This window comes from Emericellopsis atlantica, assembly GCF_019669845.1.
Source record: "Emericellopsis atlantica unplaced genomic scaffold F5Z01scaffold_9, whole genome shotgun sequence".
Taxonomy (NCBI): Eukaryota; Fungi; Ascomycota; class Sordariomycetes; order Hypocreales; family Bionectriaceae; genus Emericellopsis; species Emericellopsis atlantica.
This window is the reverse complement of record NW_025764711.1, coordinates 452,858-470,846: the sequence shown is the minus strand read 5'-3', so window position 1 is coordinate 470,846 and position 17,989 is coordinate 452,858. Positions and strand designations below refer to the sequence as shown.

At 57.1% G+C, this 17,989-nt stretch overlaps 7 protein-coding genes across 7 annotated transcripts; 4 read left to right on the top strand and 3 right to left on the bottom strand.

The window, feature by feature from the left end:
* Positions 1-700: 700 nt before the first annotated feature.
* Positions 701-1,303, top strand: F5Z01DRAFT_651829 (thioredoxin-like protein). The gene has a single exon (XM_046263243.1). The coding sequence runs from the start codon at positions 778-780 to the stop codon at positions 1,150-1,152; it is 375 nt and encodes a 124-aa protein (XP_046119594.1). The 5' UTR covers positions 701-777; the 3' UTR covers positions 1,153-1,303.
* On the bottom strand, positions 1,112-2,904 carry F5Z01DRAFT_551518 (glycoside hydrolase family 76 protein). The gene has a single exon (XM_046260630.1). It carries the CDS (start codon positions 2,693-2,695, stop codon positions 1,337-1,339), a length of 1,359 nt encoding a protein of 452 aa, XP_046119593.1. The 5' UTR covers positions 2,696-2,904; the 3' UTR covers positions 1,112-1,336.
* Positions 2,905-4,051: 1,147 nt separating this feature from the next.
* Positions 4,052-5,231, top strand: F5Z01DRAFT_672972 (putative COPII-coated vesicle protein; the record flags this gene model as incomplete). Its single annotated transcript, XM_046264879.1, has 2 exons — positions 4,052-4,133; positions 4,186-5,231. The coding sequence occupies 2 exons, from the start codon at positions 4,052-4,054 to the stop codon at positions 5,229-5,231; spliced, it is 1,128 nt and encodes a 375-aa protein (XP_046119592.1).
* A 169-nt stretch (positions 5,232-5,400) lies between these two features.
* F5Z01DRAFT_672971 (S-adenosyl-L-methionine-dependent methyltransferase) lies at positions 5,401-6,931 on the bottom strand (the record flags this gene model as incomplete). Its single annotated transcript, XM_046264878.1, has 9 exons — positions 5,401-5,872; positions 5,923-6,060; positions 6,113-6,173; positions 6,227-6,349; positions 6,413-6,431; positions 6,487-6,509; positions 6,557-6,650; positions 6,706-6,753; positions 6,806-6,931. The coding sequence occupies 9 exons, from the start codon at positions 6,929-6,931 to the stop codon at positions 5,401-5,403; spliced, it is 1,104 nt and encodes a 367-aa protein (XP_046119591.1).
* Positions 6,932-7,305: 374 nt separating this feature from the next.
* Positions 7,306-9,258, top strand: F5Z01DRAFT_551495 (benzoate 4-monooxygenase cytochrome P450). The gene is made up of 2 exons (XM_046260629.1): positions 7,306-7,575; positions 7,644-9,258. Exons 1-2 carry the CDS (start codon positions 7,386-7,388, stop codon positions 8,927-8,929), a joined length of 1,476 nt encoding a protein of 491 aa, XP_046119590.1. The 5' UTR covers positions 7,306-7,385; the 3' UTR covers positions 8,930-9,258.
* A 722-nt stretch (positions 9,259-9,980) lies between these two features.
* On the top strand, positions 9,981-13,356 carry F5Z01DRAFT_551949 (uncharacterized protein). Its single transcript, XM_046260631.1, has 3 exons — positions 9,981-12,081; positions 12,129-12,491; positions 12,538-13,356. Exons 1-3 carry the CDS (start codon positions 10,104-10,106, stop codon positions 13,074-13,076), a joined length of 2,880 nt encoding a protein of 959 aa, XP_046119589.1. The 5' UTR covers positions 9,981-10,103; the 3' UTR covers positions 13,077-13,356.
* F5Z01DRAFT_651761 (uncharacterized protein) lies at positions 13,294-15,289 on the bottom strand. The gene has a single exon (XM_046263242.1). It carries the CDS (start codon positions 14,953-14,955, stop codon positions 13,474-13,476), a length of 1,482 nt encoding a protein of 493 aa, XP_046119588.1. The 5' UTR covers positions 14,956-15,289; the 3' UTR covers positions 13,294-13,473.
* Between the last annotated feature and the right edge of the window lie 2,700 nt (positions 15,290-17,989).

Sequence of the window (17,989 nt, the reverse complement as noted above, 5' to 3'; positions counted from 1 at the left end):
GACGAGATCTCGGAAAGGCTACTCTGAAGGCTTTTACCCGTGTGAGTAGCTATGGAAGCAGCCGACAGCACGACCTGTGTACCCGTGTCTCGATGGTCAGATTTAACCCTTGATCTGGGTAGCTCCCTAAGACTGGGGTTATAAGCTACTGAAAGTATTTTCATGACGAGAGCCCGATTATCTATGGCGGCAGTTCTCACTTGGAAATGTTGCTATATGGTGTCTTGAGACTAAGACATGGATACTCAAGAGTCCCAACACAGCACAACGTTAGCCAGCGAGGTTTCATCAGTCGGGTACTGTGGGGAGACCACTAGAAAATTCATTCCGACGTGAATATGACAACGCGATAATCGCTTTACAAGAATGGTCATGAAGCCTGTGCTTATGCGACCAAAGCGTGAGTGTCTGGTGTCTCGTCGGTTGAGCCCTATAGAGACCAAGCCTTCCGCTGACATTGCATACACGATCGTGCATGACGTGCCTGAGACGAAGAGAACCAACTTACTACGTACCCCAAAGCGATGAATCATCCCTGCTTACGCATAGACTCCTAGTAGATGCAGCCATCACCCCTATCATTGACGTGCTTACATGTGCAGCAAGCGTGCATAGGGTAAGCATCTGACTATGGCCGCACTTTGTCATCACAACTGCACATGCCAGAAACCTCTGGAACCCCACCATTTCACTGCCATCAGTGTCACTCATCTCCCCCCCGCCTCACCTTGATATTCACTCACAAACCACATCGATTTGCAGACAGCTACCACCACCATGTCCGACAAAGTCCACACCATCAACTCTGTCGGCGAGCTCGACGCCCTGCTCGCCAGTCACACCTACGTCGCCGTAGACTTCACCGCGACCTGGTGCGGACCCTGCAAGACCATCAGCCCGGTCTTTGCCAACCTGGCCAAGACGCACGCCGTCGACTCGCACTTTGCTCTCGCCAAGGTCGACGTCGACGCTGTCCAGGAGGCGGCGCAGCGGTACCGCATCAGCGCCATGCCGACATTCATGTTCTTCAAGGAGGGGAAGCAGGTGGCCGTGAATGGACAGGCCATGATCCGGGGCGCGGACCCCAGGGCCCTGGGCGCGGCCGTGGAGAAAGTGAGCGGCCTGGCTGCGAAGAGGGCCGCGGAAGCGTGATGAGAAATCATGTCGCGAGAAAAAAAATGATCATTTCGACGTTATTACGCCGCCTCTAGCTGATACCCCCATTCCATTCCTACAGACCGTTTCACCCGCCCCAACGCCGGCGCAGAGATCAATAAACCAAAAAAAAAAAAAAAAAAAAAAAATCAACTTCTTGAACATCACATCCTTCTCTCCTTTAGGCGTCTCCGAAACACATCCACCCGAACAAGCTCACGCTGCTGCCCAACACCAGGAATGTCAGGATTCCAGCGCCAGCGCGGTCAGCGGTAGTGATCTTTGTGGTGGTGGTGTCTTCACCACCAGCTGTTGGGTCGCCCTTGCTGGATCCGCCGGTCGTTTTCGACACCGTGCCATGGGTCTCCGTGATGAGCAGTGATGAGACCGCTCCAAGGGTGTTCATCTGCGGTCCAACGCCCATTATGCCATCGAACTGACCGGCCGCCCAGCTGAAGCCGCATTGGCGCCCATTGTCACCACCCGTGCAGACCTTGATGGATGCCTCTGCCGACGTCTTGAGCACGGGCAGGACCTTGTCGCGCAGAAAGGGGGCCACCGACGTTGAGGTCGCGTACCACCGGTGCAGGTAGCCCTTGAAGGATTTCATGTCCGTGGTGCACGTCTTGGACGTCTCGCATTGGGGCTCGTAGGCAATGTCGTTGGGGAAGAACGTGGAGAAGCCGTGGTCGACCAGCTTGCTCACCCGACCCTCCCACTTTGACGAGCCGTTTGTGTAGTTGTACATGTACGCGGCGCCCAGGGTGTAGACGGCGTTGTTGTACGAGTACTCCTCCTTGTTGATCTTGGTGCAATTGTCCTCGACATGCGCGCCGTCGTACAATGCATCGTTGTTCTTGCCCATGTATCCGACGCCCTCGACCCAGTCCCAAACCTTCTCCGCCCAGTCGGCGTACGTGTCGTTGTGGGTGTAGCGTGCGAGGCGGGCGGCAATGTTGAAGAAGCAACCGTTGGCGATGGAGTTCTTGTAGTTGTAGCCCACGTTGGAGAAGGGGACCTGCCAGCGCAGACCACCGCCGCAGGTGTCCGTCTGCCACCGCTCGGGGCTCGCCATGTCGTTGAAGACGCCCTGCGCCAGGGCGACCCATTGCGGCTTGTCGGCTGGGGGGTTGGTAAAGTTGTTCTCGGCCGCAGTCAAGGCCGTCATGCCCCAGAACCCTTGATCGTCATTGCCCATGGACAGCGTGTAGTTGGGGTCCATAAAGTTCTTCTGCGGCCCGGACTGGAATTGGATGCCCTGCATAATCAAGTCGTTGTAGCTGTCGTCGCCGGTGAGGAACCAGTAGTCGAGGAGCGTCCCCCACATCGCACCCGCCTCCCACCAGTAGTACGGACCTAGCCCCGAGGCCGGCGGTCCGGGCAGGATGCCAGGCGTCTGTCCCGTTTCGTTGCCATGATAGTACTGAAGGAGGTCCCAAGCAACGGCAGCCGCCGTCTTCTTGATGTCGTCGTCGCTCGCGATGGAGAATTGCTGGGCGGTGACAGCCGTCGCCAGAGCTAGAACTGATGATAGCTTCATGGCTATGCTGGAGCGCTGATTATGCGCCCGGATGATCGGTTGGCGAGATGTGTAGTTGGAGTGTCAAGGGAGCCAATGTCCGATTGCGGTGTAGGAGCGAGTGATTTCTGGCCAGAAAACGAACGCGACACCAAGCGAATGAGAGCATGCGTGATTGACGAGAGTTCAAATTGTTGCAAAAGACATAGATGCAGCAAGTGCGAGGTCAACACGAGACAAGTGAAAAGGAATGCTAAGCCGCCTCGTAGACGCCACAGCCCTCACACGCACAACGGGCATGGACTAGTAGTAGTACGTGTCGCTACCTATGGCAAGCGCATACATCACGCCCGGATAGTCGGCCGGCGCATTACGAGGGCGCCCTCGGGAATGCTGTGGTGCTGGTTTTGGCTCGAGGCGCCACGGAACTCTGATGCCGAATGGTGCGTCACGCAAAGTTCGAACCAAGGGAGGCCGCCCCGCTTGGGGAAGCGATCGACGTGTCCATGCCACTGGACAGACTGCACGCGGTCTTTGGGGGCCTTCAATATTCAGATTGCGATTCTTTTCTGGAGGAGAGAACGTCAATGTCCAAAGCCATGCACGCTGCTTCGTGGAGAGGGAAACTAGACCAGGACCTGGTTGACGTCTGCTGCCAAGACCGGCTGTCCGCTGCCGATCGACAAGGACGCCCGTGCTTGGCGAAACCCAGACGTCTGGTTGGGCAGCGTGCAAGCAGCAAGTTCCTGGCTGGGAGTGATACCCTTCATGTTTGCATCGAGCTCGACGATACGAGCGAGGGGAGCACGTTTCGGGCTACACTGCCTCTTGGCTGGAAATGAACGGATGCTGTCAAGACTCAAGGCCGGCCCGTACAACGCGGGTAGAGTGTGGAGAGAGGCTTGGAACCACCCGCAGGCCTCCCATCAATAGCACCTGCTGTCGCAAGCAGTTGCGCGTAGCTCCATATCGGTTGATCGGTTGAAGGACCGCTTTGGAGTAATTTCAGGGCATTCTGCATGACGCGGCACCAGAGCTTCAGCCTTCTTGTCCAGATGCAGCGGGTGAACAATGTTCCGTCGAAAAGCGGGTCTTCCTCCGCCGCTCCAATCAGGCGCGGTCGCGAAATCAGGGGTCCATTGATCAAGGTGTCCTTTCAGTTTCAGGACAGCGCCCCGAGGCATTGCGGCCAAAGATCAATTGCCAGACGCTTTCCTGACGGGCGGGATCCAATTCGACGTCCGACGCAACGCACTTGTTCAGCAACAGCTCCATTGCCTCAACGCGACGGGTGATGCGGTAAAGACTGGACAAGTCACAGCAGACACGGGGGTTCCAAGCTGGAGTGCTGCCTCCAAAACCACCCCACCATCAACAATGGACGGTTATAACGAGAAGCGTCTCGATGAAGATGCCTTTGGCGCCAAGGGGAGCATCGTCAGCGCTTTTGACGCCTTCCGTAAGCGACTATCCGGACCGCTTGAGGAGGGAAACCTGCTAACCACCAGCAGCCAAGAGCAAACCTCAGTATGTCACTCGCACATCCGACGGCGGGAAATGGACCGTCGCCATGATGGTCTTCTCCATCCTCTTCGTCTGGGCCGAGGCCTCGCGGTGGTGGAACGGCTATGAAAGCCACAACTTTGCGGTCGAGAAGGGCGTCAGCCACCAGATGCAGGTCAACCTCGATATTGTCGTCAAGATGCAGTGCGCCGACCTCCATGTCAACGTGCAGGACGCGGCGGGCGACCTTATCCTGGCAGCCAGCAAGCTGCAGAAAGACCGGACGACGTGGGCCCAGTGGGTGGACGGCGAGGGCGTGCACAAGCTCGGCCGCGACGCGCACGGCAGGGTCAACACCGGCGCGGGGTGGAAGAACCTGGTGCACGACGACGGCTTTGGCGAGGAGCACGTCCACGACATTGTGCGCCTGGGCAAGAAGAGGGCCAAATGGGCCAAGACGCCCCGTGTCAAGGGACGCGCGGACAGCTGCCGACTGTACGGGTCCCTGGACCTGAACAAGGTGCAGGGCGATTTCCACATCACGGCCCGTGGGCACGGCTACATGGACATGGGCGAACAGACGCATCTCGACCATGGCAGCTTCAACTTCAGCCACATCGTCTCGGAACTGAGCTACGGCCCATTCTACCCGTCCCTGGTGAACCCGCTCGACAGGACGGTCAACACCGCCGAGACAAACTTCCACAAGTTCCAGTACATGCTGAGCTTGGTGCCGACAGAGTACACGCACGGCAGCCACAAGATCACGACGAACCAGTACGCCGTCACGGAGCAGAGCAAGCCCGTCAGGGACCGTAGCATCCCCGGCATCTTCTTCAAGTACGACATTGAGCCCATCACGCTGGCCGTCCGGGAAGACCGCGACAGCTTCCTGCGGTTCCTGATCAGGATCATCAACGTCGTCAGCGGTGTCCTGGTGGCTGGCCACTGGGGCTTCACCTTGAGCGACTGGGTGAAGGATGTCATTGGGAGGAAAAGACGCAGCGGTGGCGGTACCGGCTTCATTGGCACAAAGGGTGATTACGACGACTAGATTTCCTGTATTTCGAGAGCATTTGGAGGCGTAGGCGTTGGTTGTCCAAAATATTTCCAGTATACGCATTCATTCGCTGTAACGCCAATCCCATGTCCACCACCCACCTACTCCTACCCCTATGATATGCAAGAAAGATAAAGAGACACGCCACCATGACGCGCAAACGCTACTCGTCGCCTGCCGGGAGATCTGGTTTCTGGCCGTACACCACGAGCACATGCCAGTAGGCCTTGATCGTCGGGTCCCGCATGTCCTTCCTCGCTGCTGGCAGATAGGCAAGCACCTCTTCTTGGGTCCAGCCGTGCCCTCTGGTGAGCAGGGCCATGCTCAAGCCTTCCAGCGAGCGGTCAATGTTGAAATGCGTCCAGTTCCCAATGTTCTTGAGATGCTTGGTGGTGGGCCACTCTCCATTGGTCGGCCACTTGAAGCTCTTTTCCACGACGTTGATGAAGCCCTGGTCGCGCAGCCGCTGCTTATGGTCCTTTGCGTCGGCCAAGGACCGTCCAAATTTCCGGGAGGCCTGCAGGAGTAGTTGCGACCATTCATACAGTGTGTGCTCGGGGGTCAGTGACCCGTCGTCGCACCCCAGGGGGAACACACTGTCGACCATCTCAACCCAGCCATTCGAATTTAGATGGCTCGTCTTGTTAGCGATGAGGCGCGGCCGGGACATGATGAATCTACTCACTTCCAACAGTTCCTCGTGTAGGCAGTCCAATCAGCGAAGGAGGCGTTCATCATGCGGCTGAAGATGTAGTCGAATGGCTCCGTCCACGTCCATTCTTGTTCCAAGTCGTCGATTTCGAAACGACAATTCGGAGGCACACTGGTGGTCAACGGGTTGAACAGCTGTACTGATTTAGGGATCCGAAGCTTACTAGGGAGGTTGGATGGGGGCAATATCAACGCCGTAGACTTCGGCGTTAGGGTATTCCTCGGCTGGCTTGGTGAGATCCAGTGGCACCAGTGGTTTGGAAGTTTGTCACACTCACCAAAATCTATTGCCCATATGCCGGTGCCGGTACCTGCGTCAAGCACTCGCTTAGCCGTTGGCGCGCCCGGCGCAAAGCACAGGCGGTTGTAGAATGTCTGTAAGAAATGCTCGTGTTGAACGTCTGCGTCCACCAGTCAGTCAGAAGAAATGTGCGGCGGCTGACTCAGAATGGTGGTGAACTCACCCAGGCGTTCACTCTCACCCTGCAATGGTTTCGTCAGGCATCAATCGGGGAGATATTGCTGGCTACGAACACACCTCATCACTGGGCAAGATATATCCTGTTGTGCGTGTAAGTGGCTGCCGGAGACGGAAACAAGTGTCTTACTGCCTCGGTTGTATGCATGATACAACCGTCCATTTTCCTCCTCCATCTCAAAGATACTGGAGCGCAGTGATGATGTCGAATTTGAATCATCGCTCTGTTCTATCCGTCAGTGCTCATTGACGCCACCTCAGGATACGGATGCCACTCACCATCCCCAGAGCCGAGTCCGTATCTGAGCTGCCTAATGATGCTGCGACCTATGGGACTAGAATCAGCAATACGTAAAGGATGGGCCAATTGTCGTCGCACCGTCGGGCGGCCCCCTTCATCGGTGTCGATATCATCTTCCGGGGCCGTCTCTCCCGCAGGCGCAAGAGGGGGGTGAGAAGGCGACTGCTCTAACCTGCTGAGAGGCGTTTTCTCACGACCCGCCATACTGATCGGGCGGACATTGATGGGCAGGCTGTCATGGGAGGTGCAACATTCACGCACGAGGTGCGTGTCACCAGCAAGGATCTCACACGTGTGGCTGAGGACGTGAGTGCCATCGACTGGAGGCAATCAATCAGCTCCAGTCACAGTCACAGTCAGCCGCTGGCGCCGGCTCGAGCTGCTCGATCTCCCCGCCCGGACCAGGTCGGCCCGTGCGCTGCCACCACCGGTCAAGCGACTCGAGAACTGGACTCGAGATTCGAGAAACGTGCGTGCCACTTGTTTGCTTCCATGTGATTGGCGAGGAGTATTGTCTTGCAGGAGACCCAGGATAATATTGGTTACACAAGCCAACAGGCCGGGCCATATCAATCATGCGAGCCCAGACAACAATCCAAAATGGGTCTCTGGACTCACGCCATCCCCGTCTGTCCGCCTGCTCTCATCCGCACCCGACATGCGCAGCGCCTGGATCACGTTGGCCTGCCTCTTGGGGGCCTATGTCGCCTTCTCGCGCTTTCGAGCCTGGCGGCGTCTAGCGCACGTTCCCGGCCCCAAGATCGCCGGGTTCACTGATCTGTGGCTGATCTACAAGACATGGCGGGGTTCCTTGTTTGAGGACCTCGGTGAAGTCTGCAAGCGACACGGTAATCATCACGCCTTCTCCCTCCTTCTTCGCCCTGGCCGTTTCCCCCACGATGCTGAGATTAGAAAGGACCCCTGGCACGCATCGCGCCCAACCATGTCGTCTGCGGCGATCCTCGCGAGGTGCGACGCCTCTGGGCTGTCCGCTCGCAGTTTGACCGCGCTTCATGGTACAAGGGCTTCCGCCTCGACCCGCCCAACGACTGCACGCTGTCCATGTGTGATGCCGACATACACACGGCTCTGCGCGCAAAGCTCGCCCCTGGCTACGGCGGTAAGGATATCGTCGGTCTGCACGAGCACATCGATGAGGGCATTGCACGCTTTGTCCAGCTTCTCGAGGACAAGTACCTCTCCACCCCAGACCAAGTGGTCAGCGTCGACTTTTCACGCAAGGTGCAGTACATGACCCTGGACATTATCTCCAAAATCGCCTTTGGCGGGGCGTTTGGATTCATGGACAATGATGCCGACTTTTTTCGCTACATCAAGACCACCGAGGACACCATACCGATGATGCAGATGTTTGCCCTCATCCCATGGCTCGTGGACATGCTCCAGGGCCCCCTGGGCAAGACCATGATGCCCACCGAGCGTGATGCCTTTGGCCTCGGTCCCATCATGGCGACTGCCAAGAGGGTCGTTGCCGAGCGTTTCGGTGAGAAGAAGGTGGACAAACCCGACATGCTGGGGTCCTTTGTGAGGCATGGTCTGGACCAGAGGGAGGCAGAATCCGAGTCCCTGGTCCAGATCATTGCGGGATCAGACACGACGGCCACGGCGCTGCGCACCATCATGACCCATGTCATGACCAACCTGGACGTCTATCGACGTCTGCAAGCCGAGATCGACCAAGGCATCGCGGAAGGCCGCATCTCGACGCCCATCACGGACGCCGAGGCGCGCAAGCTGCCGTATCTGCAGGGCTGCATCAAGGAGGGTTTCCGGATCTGGCCCCCGATCACTGGTGTGATGCCTCGCATTTCGGGCGAGGACGCCACGGTCTGCGGCGTGCATATCCCTGCCGGCACCAACGTCGCGTGGTCTGCCCATGCTGCTCTGCGGGACAGGGAGGTCTTTGGCGCCGACGCAGACTTTTACCGTCCTGATCGCTGGGTGCGCGCCACGGAGGAGCAGTACCGCTTAATGGATAACTGCGTGGACCTCTGCTTTGGTTCGGGACGTTGGGGCTGCCTGGGGCGTCCTGTCGCTACGATTGAGCTCAACAAGATGGTGCCCGAGCTGCTGAGACGTTTTGACTTTGCTGCACTGAACACGGAGCGGCCTATTGTGAACAAGTTTCACGGCGTTCTCATCCAGCAAGATTTGATCGTGCAGATCACGAAGCGAGCTTGATGTTTGGAATACACGTGCAGCGATGGTTTGTTAGTGCAGATAGGCCTTACGACAGGAAGCAATTAGCTCGGCAAATGACATTTGACTTTCTTTAATGAAGACCCTGAAGTTCTGAACAGCACCACGGGAATCTGGGATCGAGCCAACATTTCTGCTAAACTGTAGGGGCTGCCCATTCAATGCATCATGTGAACCCGATCAGTGGGCGTTGGACCCAGCATCAATTCTCCTTAGCTCCGCCCTTCCCGCTGGACAGTCGGGCGACTGTGGATTGATTTGGGCCCCATGACGCCATCCCGACCAGGACATGACTCTCACCAAGAATCTGCCACCAGAATTACAGAGGACCTACAATAGCCTCCGGCTAGAATAGAACTGGAACGCGGGAGACGGAAGCTGCCGCGACTTTAGTCATCTTTCATTCAGTAAACTGTCGACGACAACAGTACAATTCATTGTTGATGAAATCGCTGTCATGCCACCCGCCCAGATGCAGGGTCTGTTGTGACCGGTGGTGCAACAGTTGGCTGCCTTACAGCCTGGTCACAAGATGTTGTGCCGGTGCCTCAACGATTGGACAGAGATGGACATGTGCAAACTCGCATTAACCACAAGTTGAACTAGCTGCATATCACCTACAAAGGACGTGGACCTCTACCTACCGAAAGATACTTCCTGTAGGGTAGCTCTTGGGGGAGTTGGTGGGCTGCGTATGCATTTCTTGGGCAGTGGTGCCAAGTTTTGAGCTATGACGACGCCTGCCTGACCACAGAGAGACTGGGCAGAAAGGCAGACAGTTCATTCTTTCGCTCACAATTACCCAGCACTGTTTTCGAAACAAAGCGCACGATCCGCGAGGCACCTCGAAAGGCAACCAGAGTGACTCGACTTGACACTCGCTGCGCCCCCCCTTGGTGGCTGACGGCATCGCACAAGGAAGGCCCCTCCATCTTCCCCTCCTCTGTCCACCCCAGCCTCATCTTACTGCACATCATCCTTACCTGACGCATTTGCGCATTTTTGCATCATTCATTTCACAGCGGTATATTGGAGCGCTGCGCACATCGCACAAGAGTGAACATCAGCGACTGCCCACCCGTGTCTACAACGGCTTGCGATTTGTCCCTTTTTATCAGCACCCAAGTTAGATCAGTGACAAACGGAGACTGGAGCTATGGGCGACGTCTACCGGGAGAGCCGGTACCGCGAGTACGATGACCGCTCATCGGACGACGAGCATTACAAATCTACGACAGTGCGTCGCTACAAGATCAAACCTAGTCGTGACGATCGTCATGAACATGTAGAGGTCGACGATGCACGCTCGCGCTTCTCGAGAGACACTCGTATACGGGACGACTATTACGACTACGAACGAGAGCGTGAACGTCGCCCCGAGCGGCCCAGGTCCGCATTCGAGCCACATGTCGGAGTGGCCTCCCAGTACGACGACCGGAGGAGCACCGTGCTCTATGACCGTGATGTGCTGGAGCGGGACTATGAGGCGCGGAAGGAGGCTGATCGAGGCAAGATCACCGTGTACGAGGGCAAGGACAGCGATTTCGATGACAGGCGAACAACCTACACGCGACGCGACGATGGTGTGCGGGTCGAGCGACGAGTCGAGGACCGGTATGACGACCATGGTCATGAGATCGACCATTACCGCAAGGAAACCGAGTATTACACCCGTGCATCACCACCGCCTTCGCCTGTCATTATCCGTGCCCCACCTCGGGAACCGCAGAAGATCTATGTCGAAGAGGCTCCCGCGCCACCGCCTGTCGTTATCCCACGCCAGTCGAACCCTGGTGTCATGGTGGTCAGGGAGAAGGAGCGCGATCGCGAAGTGGCGCGTCGAGAGAGGCCCGAAGAGGACTATTACTATCGTCACACGCGACACGAAATCGGGCCCTATGATCGGGACCGTGACCGTGATTGGGGCATGGCGAGATACGACCGTCATCGCCGCGACCACGATTATTCCGGTAGCGATGATGACTACTACGTACATCGGCGACGGGTGGTGCGGCGCGAACGCAGTGAAAGCCCGGAGAACCACAAGCGCTCGCTGGCAGCCGGTGCCTTGGCTGGTGCTGGCATCACCGCGTTAATGAACAGCCGTCGCGATGAATATGGCGACTTGCCAGACCACCGTGGGCGCAAGGTCATTGCGGGAAGCGCCCTGGGAGCACTGGGTACCGAAGCGTTGCGTCGGGCTCACAGTGCGTACGAGGACCGCCACCGCGATCGCGATGATTCTCCAGATGACCACTCTCGGCTCAAAAAGGGCCTCGGCATAGCCGCCGTCGCGTTGGCCGCGGCGGGTGCTGCCAAGTACTATCAGTCGAACAAGGTGGACAAGGAGGAGGCTTCCCGAGGACGCAGTCGTGGCCGTCGTCGTTCAACGGGCGGCCGGGTGTATTCTAGCTCGCGGTCGAGCAGTGCCAAGAGCCGGGGACGTAGCCTATCCACAGCCGCGAAAGCTGCCCTCGGCACTGCGGCGACCGCTGGTATCGTCCAGCACTTCCGTGACAAGTCCAAGGGCAGGTCGCGCAGCCGCAGCAAGTCCAAGATCCGACGCGCGGCCGAGATTGGTGGCGCTGCGGCCGCGGCTGGCGTGGCCACGAAGATGTGGAAGAACCACAAGGACAAGAAAGAGAGGTCGCGCTCAGCATCGCGGGCGTACAGCGACGACGACCGCGACTACGTGCGCGGACGGGGACGGTCTGTTGACAGTCGTCGCAGCCGCAGCCGCAGCCGCAGCAGATCACAGGCTAGCAGATCCATTCGCCGTTCCGACACTGGGACTGATCCCCAATTAGGGCTTGTAGAATACGGAAACGACCCCCTAGGACCCGAGCGAGGCTACGAGAGCGAAGCAGAGGAAAGAAGGCGGAGGAGGAGGAGGAGGCGTCGTGGCCGGTCCGTATCGTCGGACGGATCATCGGATAGAGAGAGGAGCAAGAGCCGTCTTAGAGACATTGCGTCGGCTGGAGCTGCAGCTTTCGGTATTAAAGAGTACAAGGACCGCAAGGACGCGGAGAAGAGAGAGCAAAGGGAGAGACGATCTCGTGAGAGAAGGGAACGTGACGTGGATGAAAGAGATCGCTCGAGATCTGCCCCACCATCGAGGGATCACTCAAGGAGACGTGAGTAATTATTACGCAGTATTCGAAAACATTACTGATGGGGTCAGGCCGAGCTCGTGACGACCCGGATGGCTTTTTTGACGACCGCCCTGTACGGGGAGGGTCACCGCCCGTCACATCAGGGGGAGCATACTACCCGCCCTACCCACAGACTCCCGGCGCGGCGGGTGGACCAGCCGGCTATCCACCATATCCAGCGGCAGAGTCGTCCACCTACATCCCTCAAGACTACACCGGCTACCCGCCCCCTCCAGCCCCGGGGCCGCCCCCAGCAGGAGGACCTCACCCTGCGGCGGGATTCATGCCGCCAGGCCCACCAGCCCCAGGGCCACCACCCGGCCCTCCTGGGAGTAACTACCCCCCAGACCATGTGAGTGATGAGATCCAACGCTCACGAGACACTGCGGAGGGTGCGTGGCGGCCAGACAGCTGAAAGCAGTGCTAACTCCTCGGCAGATGGTGTAAATGAACATCGAGGGCGAGAGCGATCCAAGTCTGTGTCATTCATCCCGCTATCGCCGCGAAGCTCCATGACCATGGAGAGACACAAGAAGGAGCATGAAGAGCACGAGCAAGCTACCGCCAAGCATGCCCTTCCATCGGCCATTGATAATGCGGAGGACGACAGCGACTCTTCAGAGTCAGTAGAAGAGCTACCGGATCGCTTCCACAGGAACGGCCAGCCCATTTCGACGCGGAGCCAGACCTTTCCCCAGGCGCCATTCACGACGCGGAGCGGCGAATTCGAGCGAAGACCGCAGCGGCCCGGGGATTGGGACGTCCGAGGGTCGTGGCAAGTTGGCGGCACTGACCCTGTGGTGGTGGAGCGGATGGTGCGGAGTTTCACGGATGCGTTGGATGGAAGGAGAGGCTGGATGGGCGTCTTGGGTGATGTCCTGGGGAGTGGGTTGCTGACTGGGCCCGAGGAGGCTTTGGCATCGCTGTCAGGAGACGGAGGAGGACATGATAATCGCGGACGACACAGGAGGAGATGATTTACGAACTGTAACGAGTCACGTTTTTGGATTGTTGGGGTCTATTTACATAGGGAGTTGATAATGTGTTTATGAATTACGAGATTTGAGATGTTATTAGTACGCGGACTGTGACTTGGGTAGCTCGGAAGTCAAATAATGCAATGCTCTCGTGCCATTGGGAGGACATCTTGCTGAGGTATTAGTGCTGAACCTTGTCGATGAATTGGATTTATGGATTGTCAATGAAACGAGTAAAATTGTAATAAGCTTTGTAGTAGTGAACCACACATAATTAGTCTAAGATGGATTGAATGCGGAGAGATAATACAACACGACTGGGTATCATGACATATTACCACTGAAAAACCTCTGTCCTACACCTCCCCTTCTTCTCTCGCCCTCTTGCGTCTGCCTCTCACTTCTTGAGCAGGTACTCCTTGTTGCCAATGGCCTTGTCCCAAATGGTCTCGAGAATGCCCCGGACGGGCCTCCTCTGGCCGGCGCCCGTGTTCATGTCGGCCTTGAGCTTGTCATACACGGACGGCAGACCCTCGGCCTTGTACTTCTTGCGCATCTCGTCATAGATGGTCTTGTCGTAAATGGTCCAGAACTCGTCTTCGGTGTAGTAGGTGCGAGCGTACAGCAGCTTGGCACCAAGGAGCTCGGCGCTGCGCAGCTCGAGCTTGCGGTTGAGCTCGTAGAAGGCCGCGGGGTCCGAGGGCCCGCGGCCGTAGACGCCCACAGCAAAGAGACGCTCGTCGGCGACCTCGGCGACGCGCGGGTGGAAGCGCGAGGTGAGGCCAATCTCCCGGGGCCGCATGCACGGCGCGAGGAAGATCTGCAGCTCGGGGAGTGTCTCGTTGACAAAGGCGATGAACTCGTTGACGTTCTTGGCGGGGATGCCAAAGTCCTGGACGACGTACTCGGCGGCGAGGCCGGACTTGTGGAGGGCGTGGTAGCAGGTGCGGCTGTCGAGGAAGGGGTCGGCGAGACGGCGCGTGAGGGCGTTCTGGGGCACGTGAAAGTGCATAAAGGCGAGCTTGCCGCCCCAGAAGGCGCCGTGGTCGTAGCGGAACATGTAGTCGGTGGTGGTCATGTAGATGGACTGGGGGGTCTCGTTGGTGGGCTTGTGCTTGTCGAGGAGGTCCTCGATGGTGTCGGCGAACCAGTGGACCTGCATCTTCTTGAGGGCCTGGTGGCCCTTGGGGAACTCGTCGACGAAGCGGCCGTACATGACGACGACGCGTCCCTTGCGGAAGTAGACGCCGTCGATGAAGTGGATGTCGGGGTTGGCGCAGGCCTCCTCGAACATGAGGTGGGCCTTGGCGACCTCGTCGACTTCGCGGATCTCGACGTGGACGTACTTTGTGGCGGGGATGAGCTCGATGGTGCAGAGGGTGACGATGCCAAAGGTGCCGAGGCTGCCGGCGGCGTGCTCGCGGAGGTCGGCGTTGTGCTCGCGGTTGGCGATCTCGAGGGTGCCGTCGCCGAGGACGATTTCGATCTCGGGGACGGTGTTGCTGAAGAGGCCGTAGCGGTACATGCTGCTCTCGCCGGAGAAGCCGGAGAAGCCGCCGCCGACGGTGATGCCCTTGAACTCCATGACGATCTTGGGGATGACGCCCTCCTTGAGGCAGTGGGCGGCGAGCAGGTCCATGGGCACCTTGGGCTCGGCCTTGACGGTCATGGTCTCCTTGTCGACAGGGAAGATGCGGCCCATGTCGCTGGTGTCGACAATCTCGTCGCGCTTGAAGCTCAGCGGGCGCGTCGAGCTGGTGGAGCCATGGTAGACGCGGAACTGCTTCTTGTTGTCGTGGAAGTACTTGACCTGCTCCTGGATGCGCTTGACGGCGGCGTCGTGCTCCTCGAGGAGGCGTGCAGTGTGGTCCTGTGCCATTGCGACGGCGTGGCTGTGGTTACGAGGAATTGGAACGAATGACAATGTCGACGACGGGTGGGCGAGAGTCCTAGAAGGATGGCAAGGGAGGAAAGGGCTGGCGCTGAGCTCGCGATGGTTTCGCTTGGGAAACCGAAAAAGCGACAGGGGGGCACGTAAGCTTGCCTGAGCTTAACCACGCCGCCAAGGGCTTGTGCACGGCAGATGCTGCATAACTCTTCACAAGGCGCAGCAGCATCGTGCCGTTGGGACGTCGTACTACGAGGGTCGAGCCGTCAAAGAGGAGTCAATTCTGTCTCGGATCAAGCTCGCATTGGTCAGACTACGTACGTACATGGTAATTACGGAGTACTCGTACAAACACAAGAGGCGAGACGGGAGTCAACATGAATTGTGCGACGGCGTGAAGCATTGTGGACTTATGCACTGTCGATCACGGAGCTGGCTGTTTAGCGGAAGCCGGTCACGTGGTGCTCTAGCTTTGGGTCGCCTTAGCTTTGGATTGGGGGCATCTGTGAACATGAACATTAACACCCCCCATTCCACATCAATTCCATTCACGGTGTTTGACAAGTTTATTTCAGTTTCTATGTATAAATAAGCTTGCTATCCCGCGCTGGCCACCGAACCCTGTCTGCGCGGTGCAGAGTCCAGACACCCCAATGCTAAGGTACGTACGTCGAAGGCGCAGCTTGTGCAAAGCTCATTAGTACGGAATCTACGGATGCAGCGGCAGCTGATGCATTATGTAGGCCTTGCGAATGGCACAGTAGCTGACGCGAAAACATGACAGTGTAGACGCTCGGATCCCATTCGGAGTTTCTTGGAGTGTTTTCGAAATGGTCTTGACCTATTCACCAGCGCTGGACTTCATGCCATTCATGATAACATCACAAGACTGAAGCCTGAATCTACCATGTGCGGCCCGCGTCCGCTTGGGCCCTGCGCCCAGTCAGACGCTGATTGGCGATTATACGTCTCAGCTTAAGTTGTCGACTCGTCGGCATCACGGTAGTACCCGAGATACCTCCCACCGTCCCATATGATAGGATTGTGTAGCCTCGCTAGCGAGTGTCAAGTGTACGGGTAGTCTAGGCTAGGTTGCCGATCGGAGCGCCATTCGAGTTTCGGCACCCGCCGATTCCAACCCCTCGTGGGCCCGCGATATGTTAATGTTATCGCCCATCCTGCGGATTGCGCTCGTCCCTAGAGTGCACCGGCCAGCCTCGCGAAGCAAGGCTGAGGCGAGGGCATCCTGAGTCCACATCAGATGATCACCAGATATGCGGATTGGTGCGCACCCTTTGCCTTTCTTACCGACTATCATGGCCAAGAATACCAAAGCGTGGACTCAGCATCAAACTTGGCATAAGGGAGCATCATACCTGTCTGAAGATCCACATTGCTGCTTAACTATATTTCACTCCAGCTGCGGGGAGCCTTCCCTTAGGTATGTAGCTTATCTATATGAGAAACAGTTCCTAACATACCTGATCAAGATACTTGTGGTGCGGCGACTGATATGGGGACAGGCATTTGCGTATGATAGTCCTGCCATCAAGCAGGACATTCACAATTAGCAGAGTGGCCAACAGAGAATGTATGTGTCAGGCAACCACTGTTTCCCAGTGCGACAGGGATTTATCCGTTCAAAAGCAATTTGTGGGATTCTGCTGAGTTGTTTGAACCACTCCTACGTACCCTTTGAGTAACACACGGACTCGTCTGGTCATAGACTCTATGTGGTCCAACTACCTGGTATTATGGGTACCGTACCCATGCACCACTTGTGGAGAGGTTGAAGGCCGAAGCCCCTGCTAAAGTGATAAGTCGGAGAAGTAGACCTGATCTATCTTCGATTCTAGACCCTACTTATTCTTCCTTTGCAGCGCACCTTCCCTTGTCAGCAGTCCTAGGATTCCATTCCCTGCTCACTCAGGACTCGGCGTGCGGGGCAAAGGCGGTCGATTGACTGCATTTAGACGACGTGCAAGACGACTTCGTCCAAACCGAAGTGTCGGGCTGGTTGTAGCGGATATGATGGATCAATAAAGAAGCTTTCAGGAAGGAGCAGGTTGCCTAGTGCTCCATTGGACCGTCGCGGGGCCCCATGACAAGCTCTATCTGGGCAAGCTGGGCCTACGCGACGTACTGGGACGGGCTGCGAATGATTCTGGAAAAGAGTGAAACATTGAATATAAAAGAGCGTGCTGTCCCAGCTCTTCTGAAGCCTCTTTTCTCGCTTGAAGTACAACAAGACTCCAACCGACTCAAGACAACTCATACTATCCATCCAAGACACTTCCATCCTCCACAGTCAAGATGCGCTGTGCGTTAGACCTCGACATTCCATGAGCCCCGAGCCTCTGCTGATACACATTCTTATAGTCTCCGTGCTTGCTACCGTCTTCGGCCTCGTCGCTACCGTCATCGCCGCCCCAACGAGCCCCGCTGATGCCCTCGCCGAGCTGGACACCAGGCAGTCATGCGGCGGTGTCTGTGGAGTCGGACGCCCTTCCTGCGCCAGCGGCTGCGTCTGCAAGTACACCAGCAACCTCGGCGTTTCTGGTGTTTGCGGTAGGCGCTAGACAAGATCAAGTGCTATGGTTGGGCACGAGCCTGGCTAGGTCAATTGAGAGCTACTACTGGGCATTTTGAATTTGAACCGAGGTCTAGGAATAAGAAAATACTATCAACTCGACCGTGCTGCTAAGTCACTTTCGATGGTCTGCTGTTTAACATAAGGTCCTGAGTTTTGCGGGGGTTTAAGCTTATCTAGCGGCCCGGTCCCTTGTAGAAAACCCGACCCACGTATCATGTCGCGTCTCGGCCGAGAAAGATTTCTGGGCAGATTGACCGGGGCCTTGGGATCTTCATCACGGATTACTTAACTTTTTGAAGTCTTCCGGGGCCCAATAGGCGGGCACCCAGGTGCCCAAATAACGGTCGCACCTAGGTGCCTAAATAATACATATTAGCCAATCAAATACCTCACGTAGCCGTAGCCTCATAGCCGTGCCAGCATTACACACAT

Coding starts and splice junctions, on each gene's coding strand:
- F5Z01DRAFT_551518 (XM_046260630.1), bottom strand. CDS start 2,695: ATGAAGCTATCATCAGTTCTAGCTCTGGCGACGGCTGTCACCGCCCAG.
- F5Z01DRAFT_651761 (XM_046263242.1), bottom strand. CDS start 14,955: ATGGCACAGGACCACACTGCACGCCTCCTCGAGGAGCACGACGCCGCC.
- F5Z01DRAFT_551495 (XM_046260629.1), top strand. CDS start 7,386: ATGCGCAGCGCCTGGATCACGTTGGCCTGCCTCTTGGGGGCCTATGTC. Junction 7,576..7,643: donor TGAAGTCTGCAAGCGACACG/GTAATCATCACG, acceptor GAGATTAGAAAG/GACCCCTGGCACGCATCGCG.
- F5Z01DRAFT_551949 (XM_046260631.1), top strand. CDS start 10,104: ATGGGCGACGTCTACCGGGAGAGCCGGTACCGCGAGTACGATGACCGC. Junction 12,082..12,128: donor GAGGGATCACTCAAGGAGAC/GTGAGTAATTAT, acceptor TGATGGGGTCAG/GCCGAGCTCGTGACGACCCG. Junction 12,492..12,537: donor CTCACGAGACACTGCGGAGG/GTGCGTGGCGGC, acceptor ACTCCTCGGCAG/ATGGTGTAAATGAACATCGA.
- F5Z01DRAFT_651829 (XM_046263243.1), top strand. CDS start 778: ATGTCCGACAAAGTCCACACCATCAACTCTGTCGGCGAGCTCGACGCC.